The sequence below is a fragment of the Anthonomus grandis genome, chromosome 8 (genome assembly GCF_022605725.1).
Source record: "Anthonomus grandis grandis chromosome 8, icAntGran1.3, whole genome shotgun sequence".
Lineage (NCBI taxonomy): Eukaryota > Metazoa > Arthropoda > Insecta > Coleoptera > Curculionidae > Anthonomus > Anthonomus grandis.
In genome coordinates this window covers 10,014,363-10,033,372 of record NC_065553.1, presented here as the reverse complement: position 1 = coordinate 10,033,372, position 19,010 = coordinate 10,014,363, and the positions used below count along the sequence as shown (strand labels likewise).

At 32.2% G+C, this 19,010-nt stretch overlaps 3 protein-coding genes across 4 annotated transcripts in view; 2 read left to right on the top strand and 1 right to left on the bottom strand.

The window, feature by feature from the left end:
* The window catches only part of LOC126739086 (cell division cycle protein 27 homolog), a 34,021-nt gene extending 27,006 nt beyond the window's left edge, over nt 1-7,015 (top strand). Inside the window, exons 14-16 of the mRNA XM_050444601.1 lie at nt 1,612-1,789; nt 1,853-2,047; nt 3,646-7,015. Coding sequence (XP_050300558.1) covers nt 1,612-1,789; nt 1,853-2,047; nt 3,646-3,713 — 441 coding nt within the window. The 3' untranslated portion in view covers nt 3,714-7,015. The remainder of the gene's footprint in view (nt 1-1,611; nt 1,790-1,852; nt 2,048-3,645) is intronic.
* Nucleotides 1-19,010, top strand: part of LOC126739100 (uncharacterized) — a 232,541-nt gene that overhangs the window by 101,012 nt on the left and 112,519 nt on the right. The gene's annotated exons all lie outside the window — the stretch shown is intronic.
* LOC126739094 (nuclear receptor coactivator 5) lies at nt 8,829-18,419 on the bottom strand. The gene is made up of 7 exons (XM_050444616.1): nt 17,984-18,419; nt 16,365-16,453; nt 15,787-15,968; nt 15,122-15,232; nt 14,860-15,059; nt 10,122-10,255; nt 8,829-9,787 (listed from the first exon to the last, which is right to left on the bottom strand). Exons 1-7 carry the CDS (start codon nt 18,273-18,275, stop codon nt 9,440-9,442), a joined length of 1,356 nt encoding a protein of 451 aa, XP_050300573.1. The 5' UTR covers nt 18,276-18,419; the 3' UTR covers nt 8,829-9,439.

Sequence of the window (19,010 nt, the reverse complement as noted above, 5' to 3'; positions counted from 1 at the left end):
TCAGGGAGGTAGGGCCAAACCTTGATCTAATTTGGAAATGGATTTGCTTTTAAAAAAACTAATTTTATTCATTGTTTTTAATATTTAATAAAAATAAAAAACACCAACACAGCCGAAAACGCCAGCCAAATAAAATAAAAGATCTCTACGGAACCGCGAACGCCCGATGAATAATCAAAACAAACAGTATCACGCACGTTTTGCTAGAAAAGATTCTATTGGTTTGGAGCCTGGCCCAAAATTATTTAATTTGCCGTAGCTTTACCACGTTGTTTCAAGGTCATTTGTTGTGATTATTCGATGTAACATGCATCGATACGGGGCCTGGCGCGACAACTACGTCTTCGATTCCGCATTAGCGAAATTTGCGGAATCTTGCACTGGCTGCGTTCCAGTATTTTACTTTTATAATTGGTATTAAATATTAATATACAGATATTTTTTTGGACAAATCTTCAGTAGGCGGTTTTCTTGTATTGTTCTAGTAGTCTTCACTGGACTTTAATTCAGAAAGCAGCGGTATAGATGAAAAAACATTGTCACAAAAATATGGTACTTTCTGAAGCTTTTAAAACATCACAAATTCTTCCACTCAATATACCCAAGTCTATTAGTTACAGTCCATTGTACCCCCAGCGGATGAGTTTTTCACGATTAAACTGTTTCGTTGGATGTCTTTCATAGGAATGTGTCTGATATGAATCCATGGTATGGTGAATGATGATGAAACCAAAGACTGATGGAGCCATAGACATAAACATTTTATTCAATAGACTAATCAGGGGGTGAAGTTTAGCAAATCTGTCATCAGGAGTAAGTTTTGCATTGTCGCAAAGATGTAGACTTTGCTATTCTCTAGATTCGGTAATCTCTAAAAATAAAAAAAAACTCGTCAAATGATTTTTTCACACGAGATTTATAAAACACTTTAATTTGGCAATGTACTTTGCCACTGTGTTTTTAAAAGTACCCATATAAAAACATGAACGTAATCGTGGTTGGCGAGATATAATTATGTAAGGTTATGATTGTATAAATATTTGTTAGTAGAATTATTTCATCACATGATTTACCTGGACGAATTTTCATTTCTTTGCATTTTGGCAGCAACTTAAAAACAGACTCCTAAGAATTTAAGAATTAAAATGCATATATTAAATGAAGCAAAAAGCATACTAGAATAAAACCATAATTAGATAACACATTAATTACAGTTTTTAAAAAAATCCAGAGGCACAAAAGTTAGTTAAACATTTATTAGTATAATAAATTTTTAACAAATGTCGATTTGTGGAACAGCACAATTTTTATACTTAATGACTTAACTTTCTGGAAAAGCAAGGCTGCTTTTATTTTTAACGCCAACGTATTATGGCCAACGTATTTTTAACAACGTTTGATATACTGGTTAATAAAAAATAATGACAGCTATTACAGACCTGCTCTTTACAGTAATATACTACAATTGACTTCATATGCGATCCTGGTCCAAGTTATCCACCTGCAAAACCAGATATGATTGCGAATAACATATTAAAGTTGTCATTTAATACATACAAAACACAAACTTCATATTAATTTATGATTCCTGTAATTCTTTTTGTTTTTTAGACGGAAAAGGCTTTAGCGACCTTCAATAAAGCCATTGCGGCAAACCCAAAATCACCATTGTCAAAGTTTCACAGGGCGTCGGTATACTTTACCATGGGTAGGAACGAAGAAGCCCTAAAGGAACTTGAAGAGCTCAAAGAACTCGTCCCTAATGAATCGTCGATTTATTATTTAATAGGTACCTTATACATTTAATATCATTTGAATATTTAGGTCATTATAACTGGCGTTGCAATTTTAGGTAAAATTCATAAAAAATTAGGCAACACCGATTTAGCGCTACAACACTTTAGTAGAGCGACAGCATTGGACCCGAAGGGGGCGATAGGACAAATTAAAGAGGGTATTAATCCCACGATGGGTGACAGTAATGCCGAAGTGTTAGAAAGTCCTCATTCCCCCATTTCTGACGACCTTGAGTCTGAAAGTAACATGGGTAAGTCTACACACTACATTTTGTTAAACATTGACGGTGTGCTGTTCTTGGTTTAAATTTAAAGGTTACTTTTATGCACTATAAACAAGAATTCGGTTAATAAAATATGCACAGTTAGTTCAAATTTAAGTTATTTAATGGGGGTTATTTTCTATAAAAGAATTTAATTGATTTGCAACGAGGATGTATGCAGATCAGATTTTTTTTTTAATTCGCACTCGACTTGATAACAAAAAATGATTATTCACTCCTGTTTGTCATCCCTTATAAAATAAATAATATACAAGGTGACAACTGGTAATAGGACGATTTTGAAATAAATGTTACACAAGAAATTGACAAGAAAATACTATTTTATTAACATCAATGTGAAGCTTATATTAAGCCATTTATAGTCTAAATTAATTAATGTCATCGAGATAGTGACCATCAAGTTAGATGCAGGGTTCGAACACGCTCTAACATCGCTCGATCAGTAGTCAAGATTTTCTGATGAATTGCGTTATTCAACTCGATTAAACTTGTGAGGATATACACGACTCTTTAAATTTCTCCCCCATAGAAAAAATCACAAATTGACAGGTCTGGAGATCTTGGAGGCCATGGTACATCTACCAAACGTGAAATGAGTTTTCCTGGGAACAGGTTGCAGACAACATTCATTGAAGCGTTGGCAGTATGTGCCGTGATACCATCTTGGTAACACCACACATTCCTTAGGTTTATCCCTTTTCTACGTAATTCTGTAACCAAAAGAAAATTATATTATGTGAACGTAGCGATTAGAATTAACGATGACGGTACTGCCAGCCTCTTCGAAGAAATATGAACCAATAATGGCACAGAATATAGAGGACGCTCGTGGATATTTCGTGAGTTTTGAGGAGCCCAGTACCAGAACTAAGTGAAAATGATCTGCTCACTCATTGGAACATGCTGACATAAGTTATTTTCCAAAATAACTTGCACTCTCACAATTCTCACGATGCTAAAAATTTTAATTGCTCGACATTGTTCTTTCCTTTAATTGCTCGACAATCTGTAATTTGTAGGGCTGAAATTTTAGGTCCTTGAAATTTACTGTTATTATGATTATGGTATCATAATTTGTAATACCTCTTACTTAAGGAAAATTTGGAAAACTGTTATTTTCTTATCCGATATGAAAGTTGCGTTCTCTAGAGGTGGTTCCATGAACTTGAAAATAATGTAGTAATCTCTCATGGCATCTTTAATAACACGAGTTTTTTCCGCAGGCCATATGACTAATAACACTTTCCAAGTTACAGCGACATAATGACACCCAGTATAAATAAATCTTACATTTAAAATTTAAAAAAAATCGATGCTGCGTTTGTTTTTCGTCAGTCGTTTGTAACTTTGCCATTTTTTGCTTTAATTTAATTTTTTCGCTAAGCCGACAAGGAGTAGATACACATTGTCGTTTTTACGCTTTCTTCATACTAACGACAGCATGGATTTTTTAACAGTCTTTGGATGCCACATTGACTGTACTAATATAATTAATAGTCCTACAAATTCAAACGCGGAGCTGCAGTTTACAACTTGTCGTTGATAAAGACTTTTTTGTTTTCTAGGCAGCCAAGGTCTAGAAGAAAGTTTCGACGCCCTGCCAGGAGATAGCGATGATAGCGTATTCTATTAGATCTAAATTTACATTAAAAACCTATATTCAAGGTGATTCCAAAATGACGCATATCACGTAATGCTTCCTTCAAAGAACCTCAGGCAAATATTTAAAAAACATCAAGTTATTTTTTTGTCACGTTATTAAAATCTGTCTTAAAATCGTACCTTTTATGTTATCCTATTATAATCAATTATTATTTGGAGGTATACAGAAGACATTCATGGATTTCTTAATTTAAAGTGTATCTCTGTATCCAAAATGTAACTGCTTATATTTTAAGGCTATACTCTATTTCAGAAGTGTGTAGAGCAATAAAACCTCGTTAGGTATGCAAAAGTGGTACCTGGTGATCCACCAATATTTTATGCCACTACCTTAGTTGGGTATTAGTTTCAATGTAAAATTCTTTCTTTTCGTTGATTGCAGGTAGTGCCACCCGGTTTTGGGTAAATTTATGAGTTTTGCCCATTGTTACCCACTGATAAACATTGAAAACGGTTCGCCAAAGGCGTGCAACTGGGACTTGTTTTTTACCTTATAATTAATGTACTTAAATGCTATTTTATTTTAGAAAGTTACTTTTGTTTAAATGGAATAATATATTTTTTTCACAAATTTATTGAACATAATATGTAGAGTAAAACAGTTGAAAATGTCACTTTTGGATCTGGCACTTTTTGAACAGTGTATAACAATTTTAAATTATAATAGATTGTAGTCTTCTTCGTCATCTGACGAACTGTCATCACCTCTTGACATTATAATTAAAGGATCGACTGTCTGATCGATGAGGTTGTCAAGATCCCACATTTTGTCCTCTTGCTTAATTACATGCTGGACTGCTTTTCGCCAATTCTCTGGTGTCGCTTCCGTAATGGCTTGATCAAACAGTAGCATAACATCTTTCATTTTAAAAGTCGTGTTTTGTCTTGCTACAAATCCTTTTACCTGCGCCCATATCAGTTCTATAGGATTTAGTTCGCAATGATATGGCGGTAAGCGCAGTACAGTTATATTATATTTTTCGGCTATATCTTCCACGGCGTATTTCATGAAACGAGTTTTGTGTAAGTTTGCTATTGCCAGCAGTTCTTTTTTTATCAAATTTGCTTCAAACGCAATACCTTTTGCAGTCAGCCAATCGATAATTTCTTGCTTTCTCCAACTTGAAGTTGGCGTCTTCTCTATTCGCCGTGAATGATAGCTTGCGTTATCCATAACCACCACCGAATTAGCCGGAAGAAATTTTATCATTTCACCAAAATAGTCCTCGAAAACGTCTGAGTTCATGTCTTCATGGTAATCTCCTGTGCGAGTCGACTCAAAGGTTAGCAGACCTTCTTTTAAAAATCCCTCTTCGCTTCCAATATGTGTGATTATAAGTCTTTTTCCTTTTCCCGAAGGTACTTTAATACCCGTAGACAGGCCTTCTATGAAAGCTTGGCGAGCACTGGTTATATTTTTGTCTTGCCACATTTTTTGGACTATATAACCTTCGTTAATCCACGTCTCATCAAGATAAAAAACTTTCTTTTGCTCCCTGCGGTACTGCTTGATACTTCTCAAGTATTGTCGTCTCCAACAAACAATTTCGTCGCTCTCCAGTAAAAGTGCTTTGCGGTTATGCTTTTCCCAGGCAAAATCCATATTTTTTTAAGTTTTCCATAAAAGTTTTCTACTTTTCAACGGAATACTGTCATCTCGGCCAAGCTCCATTAAAATTTTGTCTAGGGTGGGTATTTCCTTTTTAAAATAAAAAGAGTGAACTTTTCTTCGAATTATACATTTAGCATTTTCATCAAGGACTTTTGTAGGTCGTCCTGGCTTTTGCTTGGAAGATTCCACTTGACCTGCTACTTTTCTTTCCCGCAACAATTTGAAAATGGTGGACTTTCCAATTCCATTCATTCGAGAACATTTTTCAACAATTTCTTGCACAGTAAAACTAGGGTAATCGTGTTTTATGCAATCATGTACATTTAAAATAATAACTTTTTCACTCAGCGATAGTGGAGAATTTTTAGTACATCTTTTCGTTGGACTGAATACCTCCATTTTTTAAATATTGGGATAATAATATTGTGATTACACTACAGCGTAGCAGTGACTACTAACGTTTAAAATATGATTTAAAAGTATTTATAGTCTGTATATATTACCTGACCCCATTTTTGCATGTTACAAAGCGTTAAAAGATAGGTATCTATACAAAAGGATTAAAAGTATTTATTTAGTATTTAATCTCTTTCAAAATAAAGGCATTTAATCCGTAAAAATTAAATTCATAAATATTATAAGTACCTGCGCCTATGAACTACCACGAAATGTAGCCAAACAGAACGGAATTCCCCACTTTATTGCTCTATACACTTCTGAAATAGAGTATAATTTAACTAGAGCCATATTTAAAGTTTCAAAAAAGATGTACAAGAAAAATTTGATTTGCGATTATTATTATTATTGCAGATATTTATACTCTGATCAAGGATAGTGCTGCAGAATTCCGTGTTAACCTCATATCCACATAATATATTTAATTCGAATAATCCAGAATTCGTTGCTATTTTCCTGACTTTTCATGGTTTCTAAAACAATAAAATATACGTGAAAATATACTATTCAGAAATGTTGCAATTTCGAAATGTAAACGATGAATAAATTGAAACTATTGAAATTTACTATTTTACATTAAAGTTTGTTTCTGCGATTCTTTAAAGCGGAATATTTAAAGCCATTTTGGAATCACCCTGTACGGAAATAATTATTTTTAGCACGCGTACCGTGTCGGGCTTTTATCGTACTATTAAATTTGGTGTGTATTTAAAAAATATAATATATTAAGTAGTAAAATATTAGGTACGTGTTTCGATTTATAATTCTCGCAAATCTTCAAATATAGGGTGTAAATTAAAATACGGTTATTCATTTTTTAAAAACTGGATAGGAACGTCGTGGAAAAAGGTCGGGTACTCCAATATAATACATAAGTTAAAACAACAGATTGTTATTTATGTGTATTGTTTTTTTTTATTGTAGAATACTTTACTTTGTTTATATGTATTAAATTATTATTAATGATTTATTTATATTAAATGATTTTTCAGCGTGTTCAGTGGCACAGTGTTAGTTTTTTTTTGTAACAATGGGTATATTGTGGCAAAAGTTGTACACACTGTAAGTGTAAAATGGTATTTTCTCGCAATTGTGTGTATGTTTTGAATATTTTTTTTTCTAAGTCTTGCACTAGGGAAAAGCTAACACTGTTCTGCCTCATTTTCTAATTATGTATATATAAAAAAATATTTGAAAAATTATAACTTTGTTTTATTGTGTCTTTCCTTAAAATTGCAACCACTGTAACCTTATTCTCATCGTCCCTTAAATAATGTAAAATTAAGTAAATTTTCCGAGTCGAAAATCAAGGTTCATATGACATAAAATTTCTTTTTGTATTTGAAATGTGATTTCCTCAATTATTTCATATCTTTCCGTTCAGTTTTCAATGAACTCGTTCATAAAAATAACATTCTTCATTCCTAACGTTTAAGATTAACACGTACGGTGAAATAGACTAAGAACAGACGAAAAACAATGAAAAAGACAAAGTCACGGTCTCACAACATTTACTTAAAGCTACACGTGTTTCGCTCTATTCAGAGCATCATCAGGCCTAAAACAATAATAATTAGTATTGAAAGAAAAAAAGAGGACATTAAAAAGACTAAAACCTTAAAAGCCACTAACGTTGGAAAAACAGTAAATAAACATACATTTAAGGTTAGGATGACTATACAGTTATTTAGAACCAAAAAATAAAAAATTGTAAAATAATATCACACCTATTGGGAATCGAACCCGCGACAACAAGCTTACAAGTCAGAGACCTATGGGCTACCGGAACACTAAGGAGAAGTTCAAAACATTCGTTGTTAAGCCAAATCATTCTAACACAATATTAAACTTATTTCAGTTGGAAGAGATTATGTAAATATAAAATTGATTAAATAAGATTATTAAAAATAAGGTTGGGTTCAAAATTAAATACGTCCTTAACACAGACAAGAACAGGACTCTTCTTGGCTTTAGTAATTTCCATCCTCTCCAGAAGGTCAAGCTTTTTCCCTTTAGGGCATTCATGAAGTATTTCAGCTCCGACCTCTGGAGAAAAGTGATGTGTGGAAGCTAACAGGTGATTCGCAAACGCTGACTTTGTATCACGGACGTCTGTATTTTTAAATTTCTCAAACAACGCTACATGTTCTTTAACGCGTGTAGAAATTTTTCTTCCAGATTGGCCAATATATACAGCGTCACAATCCCCACACAGTTCAAAGAGTAAACGCCTGATTTCGAAAAGACATTTGCCTTGTCTATCACACTCACTAACTGTTTTTTTAAATTATTCGCGGTTTTGAAATTAGAGGTCTTAAAAAATTTAGCTAAATTTAATGAAATTGAGCCGAAAAAGGACAAAGATCTAAAGGACTTTTTGTCGTCTTTCTCATGAAGAAGGTTGTAAGTCAACCTATATTTATTTAAGAACTTAAAGTATAATTTGTTAATTAAGTAAAGTGGGAATCCATTATTAAAAGCAATATGTTTTATAATATTAAGCTCTTTAGCAAACGCTTCCTTTGACAGGGCGATGTTAAAAAGTCTGTAAAAGAAAGAATTGAAGGAGGCAAATTTGTATGGATAGGGAGAAATAGACGCGTATTGAATGACATTATCAGTAGTTGTGGGTTTACGATATATTTCATTTATTCAAATTTACTATCAATTGCTTTCCTTTAAATTTATTGAAGTATTTATTACCTCTGCTTTCCTTATTGTTTATCTTAATTTGTTTGACAATTTTTTATCTTAGGTTGGCTGCGATTCATTTAAAAAATGCCGAAAATTATGTTCACATTCACACGGAAAGGGAATTTTGGATAAGGTTAGGAAATTGCAATATTTAGAGAATTTTCTTAATATGATATTTTAAACTATAAAAATGTTGTAAAGACTTGCCAATCTAACAGAACATAGTTTAAATTTTTCTTTTGTGACGATCCTGTAGAAAAAATTGGAAGGCAGCGAAGTTTTTTCAAATTTATATAATAAATAAAATGACTTCAACAGTTGCAGTACGTTAAGAACAAAAATTTATTATACACCATTATATGACCTTATACAACTAAACATATAAATCAAACCATCGTTTGTGTCTTAAAACTAGAGTCTTACGAGATTTATCTATCTTTAAGTTGATAAGCGCTAAGATGAACGACAAAGTAAGAAACTTATAAAATTATCAACGTTATAAAATGACAAAGTTGTTTCAAATTATATATTTGCACTAGAGACGTGTTTTGCCACAATAAACACCACATTTCTTTAAAGAATACTTGACCATTTTCATTCGTTTTGACGACAATATTATATAGCTCATTAATTTCAAAATGCATGTCAAATAATCATTGAAAATAAGTTTTTTTTGGGGCATTACCAGATCTAGAAAGTTCCGAAATTGAAAATCAAGCAGGATCTATTTTAATAATATGATATTAAAACACCATTGGCAGTTTTGTATAATCTCCTAGATATGATAATGCACAAGTGCATAAAACTTTAAAACACATTTAAAATCTACAAGCATAAATATCTTAACTTACTTTTTGATTTTTACAATGTCCATCAAATTTTCTAAAAAAATGCAATATAACTAATCGCCAGAAGAAAAGAATCACAATTAATTATTAAATTCCTCCAGCGATATTTTTAAACATATCCCCGGATAAAATACTATCAAGGGCTTTCTGGACTGAAGGATCTTTTAAAAGAGGAGTGCTAGGTTCTGGAGGTGCAGGCTCGGGAGCTGTGATAGAGGTGGGTATTATAGGATCGTTCGTCTTGTTTAAAATATTTAAAATTCTATTTTGCAACTCATTGGACTTATCTCGCGAGCCGTCGTCCGCGTCCTCAGTGAGACCCTCCGAGATTTCGTGTTCCCGTTGTAAATCTCGACGTTCTTGGAGGTATTTGAACAGACGGTCATACTGGGGCGTCGTGAGCATACGGTTTTCGGCCAGCAGGTTAAAAAGCATCTGCAAATTTGTTTTGTTAAATTAGAACATAAATTAGGATTAAGGAACATATATGAGATATCTGTCGGTATCGCTGAACATTAAAAGTTAGTTTTTTTTTATTGTTCAACTGCTGCATGTGTAGTAATAAATTGACCTTGTGAGACGCTTTTTTTGTTAAAACTATTAATTCAGTATATAATTTTTTGAACAATTTATTGAAAATGTATCTAGCAAAATAAACGTTTCGGCGTTTAAATTATGCCATCTTCAAAAAAAAAGCTCGTAAGTATATTTTTGCAAAATAGATGATAACTGATAACTGTAGATGTTTTTGTTATCTACTCCGACTAACCTGAATTGGCGCAGGATGTCTATCTGCCAAAGTCATTTTATTGGGATCCTCTGGTGCCTTTTCTCCTCTCATATATGCTTCGAAATTTCTTTGTACCAGAAGTAATGCGTCGTCTATTGGCATATTTCTGTGTTCTACAAATAAATATCTGTATTATAACCTTTCCATAAACACTTTATTGATAATAATAATAATAATAATAATAAGCCTTTATTTCCAACATGCAACTTGCCCAATAACAGAAAACAGTTGCAAAACAATGAAAAATATAGTTAAAAAAAACACACACAAACAAACCTAAAAGAATGAAAAGAAAAGAAAAAAAGTAAAGTAAAGTAAAGTCACAATCTCAAAAGTTATCCAAAAAATTAGAATAAATAACTATTAATATGATATAAAAACCCAATTATAAAAGTTTAACAAGATAATCACATATTCAACAAAATTAAATTAAATTAACTGCAATATACCTACTAACTATAACTTAAACACATGGGTATTAATCCCAAGAGTAATGATCCACCAAGATATCGACAATCACATGAACCGGAGAGAAATTTATATCGCACATGTGACAGATCAGATTAAATATAGCGCATATTGAATATAGTGGCGGTTTCAACAGGATGTTAGTATGAGGCCTTGGCAGAAAGAATTAGTTAGGGGATGTCTAGCATTAAGCCTAGGCACCATGAAACGTACACCAGAAAGAAGTACATGACTATCAATGAATCCATTCAGTAACCCATGCAGGAAATTTACAGAGAAGATCAATCTTCTGAGATGTAATGGATGTAGATTGAAGCGTTCCAATAGTTGCCGATGATCAAACCCTCTTACCGGATATATGCCATCCTGCCTGAAGGCCAAAAACTTAGCAAATCTACGCTGAACAGATTCAAGGAGACCAACATGATTCTGAGAGAGCGGGTTTCATATAATGCAGCCAAACTCCAGTTTTGATCTCACAAAGCAACAGAAAAGCAGTCTTAATGTAGATTCCAAAGTAAAACTCTGAGAACTTCTAATTATGAACCCAGGCCTTCTCAGGGCTGACTTGACTATGTTGTTGAAGTGTGGAACGAATGTAAATTCAGAGTCAAAGGTGATACCAAGATCAGCAATTTGCTCTAATCTACTCAAAATAGTATCATTAATAAAAAAATTAAAATTTAAGGGTGTTTTTGATCTAGAGTAACTGACCACACTACATTTAGCCGCATTCAAGCCTAACCTGTTAACAGCGCACCATACCTCCAATGTATTTAGACAGTTCTGAAGAAAAACACAATCCTCCAAACCATATACATTTAAATATAGCTTCAAATCATCGGCAAAAGTCAGCCTATGATAAGTAAGTGACTCAATCAAGTCATTTATAAAAAAACTAAACAGGAGCGGACCCAGGTTCGAGCCCTGTGGCACACCCGACGTTACGTTAAAAAGTTTTAATTTAAAGCCCTCATATTCAACATATTGAGACCTACCAATCAAGTAAGAATGAAATAAATTAAATAATCTCCTTGAAAAACCATACTGAGTTAATTTATGCAGCAAAATATAGTGATCTATCCGATCAGAGGCTTTTTGGAAGTCGGTATAAATAACATTGACTTGAGTATTAACATTTTTGAGAAATTACAGAGTAATGAGATTGGCCTGTAGTTCACGATTTGATCAGAGTCCCCAGCTTTTAAAATAGGTATTATTTTATCAGTCTTCCAAATTTCAGGAATTTGTTCTGTTGACAGTATTAAGTTGAAAATGTAGGTCAGCGGATCAGCCAGGACACCAATGCAATCTTTAACCAAGAAGCTTATTAACTTTTAACTTTAACTTATTTAACTTATTAACTTTAAATTTTTGAGTTTTTTACTAGCCAAAATAATCTGGGAAGCACACATTATCAGACGTCGACGAATGGTTAATGACGTTTGATTGTATAAATGCCTCACCAAAGATCAGTGCAAAAGCATCAACTATGTCTTGTGGGTCTTTAATTAGCACGTCATCGGGTAGCCTCATCATACCAGGAATCCTGGTGTCAGCCTTCTTAGAACCAATAAAATTCCAAAAGCTAGATGGGTCCAAAGAAATATTCCTTTCGGTGTTTGATATATACAACTTATATTCATTGCGTATTTGTAGTTGGATAAGGCGTCTAAGAGAATGGAATTTATTTTGAAAGAATGGAGAATTGTACATTTTAAAGTCCTTGAAAGCCTTTTCTTTCCTATAAATGTTCTTAATCAATTCTCGAGAATAATAATTTGGAAATCTTCTTTTACGTTGCTGCTTAAGAGGAATGTGTGCGGCAAATATGCCATTCAATATATCATATAGGGATTAATTGATGGGAAAACATTAAAACAGCAACTCAATATTTTCCTGCAACAAGTCTATCTGGCAACTTTTGGCGTTTGCGTCGCAAGTCGTCAAAGATCAAATAATTTCTGTTTTGTTTTATTTTTTGTCGCTGTGTATACTTTACAGAAAAATTATAGAACAGAATCAGTTGCCAACTTGAAAGCGCAATGCAGGACGTGTATAAAAAACTATTTTTATTTACTCAACGGTAAAAACCATGTACTAAACAATGCTTATTATAGGAAATTATAATTATTATAGAAATTTGTTATTTTAGCGCTTTGTTGGCGGCTCTGGAATAAAAAAGTCGTAAATAGACTTCGTACCTAAAAGTCCAACACTGACAACAAATATGAAGATTCCGCTTTACTATAAAGTGGTTTGTTCGGAAAATTAAGACATATAAACATAAAACAATTATATAATAGTCGTCAAATTTTAAGCGTCAAATTAAAAAGAAAGCTATGTAAAACTCTTGTTTTGTCTCACTTTAATTATGCAGACATAGTTTATGACCCGTGCTCAAACAGTGTGACAAGTTCCGAATACAAAAAAATCCAAAATATGTGTTGCCGTTTAATATTTAATATTGGAAAATATGATAGCATATCTTATAAAATTAATGAAACTAAATGGTTAAATATGACAAATCGAGGGCTATTACATCTTGGAATCTTTTTTCATGAACTTATAAATAAACGCAAGTATATTTCAACGTGCTTCATAGAAAAAATCAAGACCAATGACAGTGTACACTCTAAAAATACTAGAAATAAAACAAAGTTCGTGATTCCTAAACATAAAACAGCATTTTTTCAAAAAAGTTCTTTGTATACCTCTGTTCATCTTTGCCCGATTATATGAAAGTATTTACAACAAAAAAAATTAAATCTGTGTAAAAGTCTATAATAATGAGTAAGCAAGTACAGGACTACAATTTGACCCACCGCTAGTCTGTCGCCTGCTGCCCGGAGCGTGAAATTTTCCCAGTAAAGTGACTATTTCTTTTTGAAGTTATTGTTTATTTATTTATTTTTTGTTGGGTATATTACGGCAAAATTTCAGGTTCCTTTATATTTCCTTTTTTGTACATTTTTTTTTCTTTAATTACTGTTAACTATAAGTTAATACTACATTATTTAAAGTGCGTTTCAAGTGCATAATTATTTGGCACATGTGTGTTATTTAGCATGAAATCTGTTAGAGGGTTGAGTTTGAATAGCCCTAGGCTAGAGTTCGCCAACTGATAGGTTAAGAAACATATTATAATACAAATATTATGTAATGAATTTTTGCAAATAAAAGTCGTTTTTATTATTATTATTGTAAGGATTCTTTTGAAATCCCGCAAATTAATGTTAAGTTGTGATAGCCAAATGGCGTTTTAATTGCTCTGTGCGAATAGACACTACTTCCTTTAAAATGCAAACACTTGAGAAATCTTATTCGTATAAGCTTTTTTAAGCTATAATACTCAAGCTTTGACTGCACCAATGAGTAGAGAAATATTTTAAAGCAGTTAATATTTTTAAATATTTTGCAATTTCTCATTAGGAATCCTAAAACTGGATTTGCTAATGATAAAACTTTTTAAATGTATGGAATAAAAGTTAATTGGGTATCGAAGATGACATCTAACTGATTTTCAAAAGCACTAGATTTTCTAAATTATTACTATAGTAATAAGACAATGGTTTACTTCATACATAAACTCGTATTTAATTAGTCTTGGAGAAAAAGTGATTTTGACTCTTAGGCGACTCCAAACAGCGGCATATAAACATCAGATTTAAAACCCTTGTATGGCACCAATTGCTCACGTCAGTTACGACTTAAAAAATAATTTCTGAGATATACGAAAATCAAAAGTGTAATAGTTTTTTAGTACAACCAAATCAATCTGATCAAAGTCCTTATACACCACATCCAGAATCATCAATCGCATCAGTCAAGAGCTGAGTAAATTAAAGCATATTTATGTGTGGATAACACAACTAAATTAATTGAACATGAATTAATAAACTAATTGGTAATTTAATAAATATTAAAACTTTTATTTTTATCACTATAGTTTAAATAAAACTCTGATGAAACAGTATAACAAAATCATTGGAATTTTGGCTTTTAGCATAAAACCAGAAGAAAGCAGAAAATTAAAATTAGTAAATGTACTGCATGCAGTAAAACCAAAATTGGCAACTTTTATTGTTATGTTGTCTCTTGGCAATATGACATAAGTTAATTTTTTTCAGAAGGTTCATAATTTGTTGTGTTTCTGTGTTCATATCTATATTTGTTTTGTTGGTTTCATGTGGACCCGGCATAACGTTTTCTGAAAAAAAAGCGGAAAAAAGAAATAAACATTACTTACCTTGTGGAATCCCATGCAAAACATTTAAAGTTAAACTGCGATGCTCCTCGTTTTGAGGCATAACCAAAATGGCATACAGGCAACCTCTACTTGAGATATTAGCCAGCACTTTACCAATAGGTACGTCTTCATTTGGGAATAATAGATCCACTATAAGGCCCATGGCTTTCAGTCTAGATTCAATGAATTCTGCATACTCCCTGTTCAATGAAAAATTCTTAGGCTGGGATATTTTCAGCCAATGAAATAAAGAAATTCTTACGTCAAAGCTCGAGAAACTACGATGATTTCACAGTCGTTTCTATCTGATGGTGGTACCACTTCTGCTGGAATATGCTGTGGGGGAGCAAAATCATCATAATATCCACCAGGGCTAAAAATTTAGATTTTTTAAAATTTACACAAAAACAATATGCACATATTTAAAAGCCAGTATTAGTATTAATTTTTAAATATACAAGGTGTCTCATATCTTTACATTCAAGTTTTGGGAAAGTAAAGTACACATCTTTTCAAGTTAAACAAACACAAAACTTGTATATCCATTTTTATTTATTTAAAAAAAACTGACACATAAAAACACGTTTAATAAAACGTTTTATTAAATGTTTCTGTGATGCTGCATATTTTGTGTTTTTGCCTTTTATAAAAACATAAAAGGATATATCATCAAAAAGAAGTGTATGCAATCTTTTAACTAAAATACCATCTTTTTGTTAGGTCATGAATAACTTTTATTAAATAATTTTTTTTTCCAAAAATTAGTAGAAATGGAGCTGCCACTGAGCTGTTGTTAAAGAAGGTTATCAATTATATTAGGTAATTAAAAAATTTTATAAAAATATCTTTAATAAACAAATAACTATGCTCTATAGTTATGACTATCCCAGACCTTAATTTTTTCCTTAAAAAAAACTTATTTCTCACCCTCCGCGTTCAGAAAAAGGTTGGTGCATTGCCCTCATATCATTTGGAGGTTCAAACCTGTCAATAGACCGGTTTCTACCACCACCTCTTCCACCTCTATTGCCACCACGCCCACCTCTTCGTCCTCTATCCTCTATTGGTTGTGGCGGTCTGATGTTAGGGCCAGGGTCCATTTCTTCTTCCTGATTTATTAAATTTACTTATTATTTAAAAAAAGTGAATGTGCATGTCAGCATTTTTGTAAAAAAAAAAGTAATAAGGATTCCTTTTTACATGTCCAATTTTTATACAATGCTGAAAATAAGCAAAGAGGCAATTGCTTCTAAAGACCTATGGAGGAATTACATCAAGATCACATCCTGACATCTGTCATTATGAATATTATTCTTAGTGTGGAATGTTAACTGATCCTTGTATTATGGCTGAAGTACAAATAACAACTAAAAGTAGTGAAGTAAGTGAGAAGTACTAAATGAGTACCATAATGCATGAATATAATGCGGCTTTTTGGTGTAATTTTTCTTGGAATTATTTCCTCCTATTTTATTCTTAAGTCTTTTACATAAAAATATACTTACAGGTGTCTCCACTTGAGGTCTTTCAAATTTAATTTTCTGGTCTGTTTCCTGTTGGCTGTGAGCTCTGTGAGGACCACCTGGTGGACCTCCTGGAAGTTTTTCGAAAATATTTAATTTTGCAACAAATTTTATGCAAATAAAGGTATTTTTAAGAACCATTACTCAAAAAAAAATTACTTTAATACATGCAGAGTGAACCAAAAAAAATGTGATATAAATAATTCAGATAAATTATTGACAAGAAAATTAATGCTTAAAATAATTTAAGAAAATCCAGTGGCATAAATACTAATCTCCCAACCATTGGTGCCGCTGGCTATTTTGCAAATGAAAGTAGTTTTTTGAATTTCCTGCTGAATTTAGAAATAGACTTGCCCTTATGAAAATAGTTTAATCAAAAGTATTGGATTTAAAAGATGTAAAGAATGAAGCTATAAGCGCTAACCTGCAAGAGCATTTTTATTATCAAATTAAAAAGAAACCTTTTCTTAATTACAATTACGTTTTAACAATAGTTTTAAGCCAAACATATAAAACCTTATCTAAATTCAAAATTGATCTTCCTCTGTTTTTATTATTATTAATATTAAATACCATGAAAACTGGCATTTTTTCTCACTTTAGTTATGCTTTCTGGGTATGAAACCTGAAGTGGTTTTTTTCTCTTCTTAGTGCTGCATATACATAGATGTGAGCTAAGGCCTGATAGGAAAAAAAATAATATGTAAGCACATACTTTTTCTAAAAAATTGGAAATCTAAATAGTTGGAAATACATAGTAAAAAAAAAGAACTAAAATAAACAAGTCTAGATCTAAATGTTTCGTATTTTATGAACATTTTTAATTCACCCATCAGATTTGCAAATTTTCTCATAACAGATAGCACACCTGCAATGGCTTTTTAGCCCAACTTCTTCATGTTTATTTTGGTTGTCATTATTTTTTCTAAGAAATTCTTTAACTATGTTTTCTCTAAAAGATTTAATTGAAATATTATTGCAGATTACTTTTTTGTAGAAGATGTAAGCATTTACTATACAAGTTCCAGGTATATTCTTTGATATTATGCTTGGAATTTTACTACAACTCTATACCTTTCCTTAATGGTGAGGACTATGATCTGATAAGTCAGTAAAGGTTCTACTATAATTATTATTGGTGATAATGAGGGTGATAAGTATAGTGTCATAACTTTTTCTTTCAAAATTTATTTTCGAAGAAACAAGCGTTCATTTTGTTATATTGTGATTATTGGTTTCTGTGTCTCTCTTATTAGATTTTGCTATTATGTCCCTACACTTATTGTTATTTATAACTGGGTTGTTGACACATATGTGTTTGTACTGCACTTGTTGAATTGTGCATTTTTCTTTTTGTTTTGTTCAAGTTTCACCTAACAACTATTACATCAGAAAATTTAATTTTGAACAGTTCTTTTACTTTCGTATATTAACAACATTAGGGACTTAATGTGTTGACTGCAATTTTATTATTGATGATGGTGGTTGAACTATCCTGTCAGCAATAGTGCATACCTACCATTAAAACCAATTACACCAGCATTAAAATATATAATACCAACATTGATACAGATTCGATAAGTTAAGATAATATTCACCTTTATGTGCAATAGCCTCCTTTGAAGCACCGGAAAGGGCTTGTCGAACTACAATTTTCCTACCCATCATATTGGCGCCATTTTCATGATTGATAGCCTCGTTCGCCTCGGACTCTTTCTCATATTGGATGAAAGCGAAACCGGTATTGATAACAAGCCCCAAAATTTTACCATGCTTGGAAAACTTTGCTTCCAAATCATCTGCAATAACTGCCTTGGGAATATTGCCTATGTAAATTCGCATAGCCGCGGTGGCCGGGTTCTTCATAAATTGCTTGTCTGTACGGTACATTTTGATAGGTTTTTGTTAAATGTTTTTTTGTTCGAAAATAAAGGATTTATCCTATTTTATAATAACTGTTTGTTAGCAAACATTTTTTAACCAAAAAATATTACTGCCGGGCCATCGGCATCGCGCATCGCTGTCAATGTCAATGTTTGGCTGACTGTCAAACTAGTCAATGAAATGTCAGTTTTAAATCAGAATTAAAGGTGCATTCACAACCAATTCATTGTGAAGGGACATTTTGACGTGAATGCTACTAGGTAGATTATCCTCTTGTTTTGTTTCGTAAATAGCGAATACGATGAACTAAGTTTGAAGCTAACAAAACAAAATATGGATAAAGAAGAGAATGTACTATATTTGCTGCATATTACCTTGGCACTTTTGCCGTTAAATAACAATTAGTTTTCATTGATTCAGTTAATAAGCCAAACTCAACCGCTGACGATTTGGTATTCGACCTAATGAAATCACTGATCATAAAAGTGAAAACACATGGCACGACATACCAAACAGAAGGACAAAAGTGCTAAAAGGAAAAAACTTTAATAAAAAACAGAAAACTACAGTTTTTAGAAATAATAAATATCTTCGAAAATGAGAAATTAACTGAGATTTTGACCGTAATATCGACCACGGCAATGCAAAATCGCTGAAAATGCATGTCTTAAAAGTTCATTAGAAGTACAGCCGAAAGTTCCAAGCAACTGGAGAACAAAGACATCATGCAGACGTAGTCCG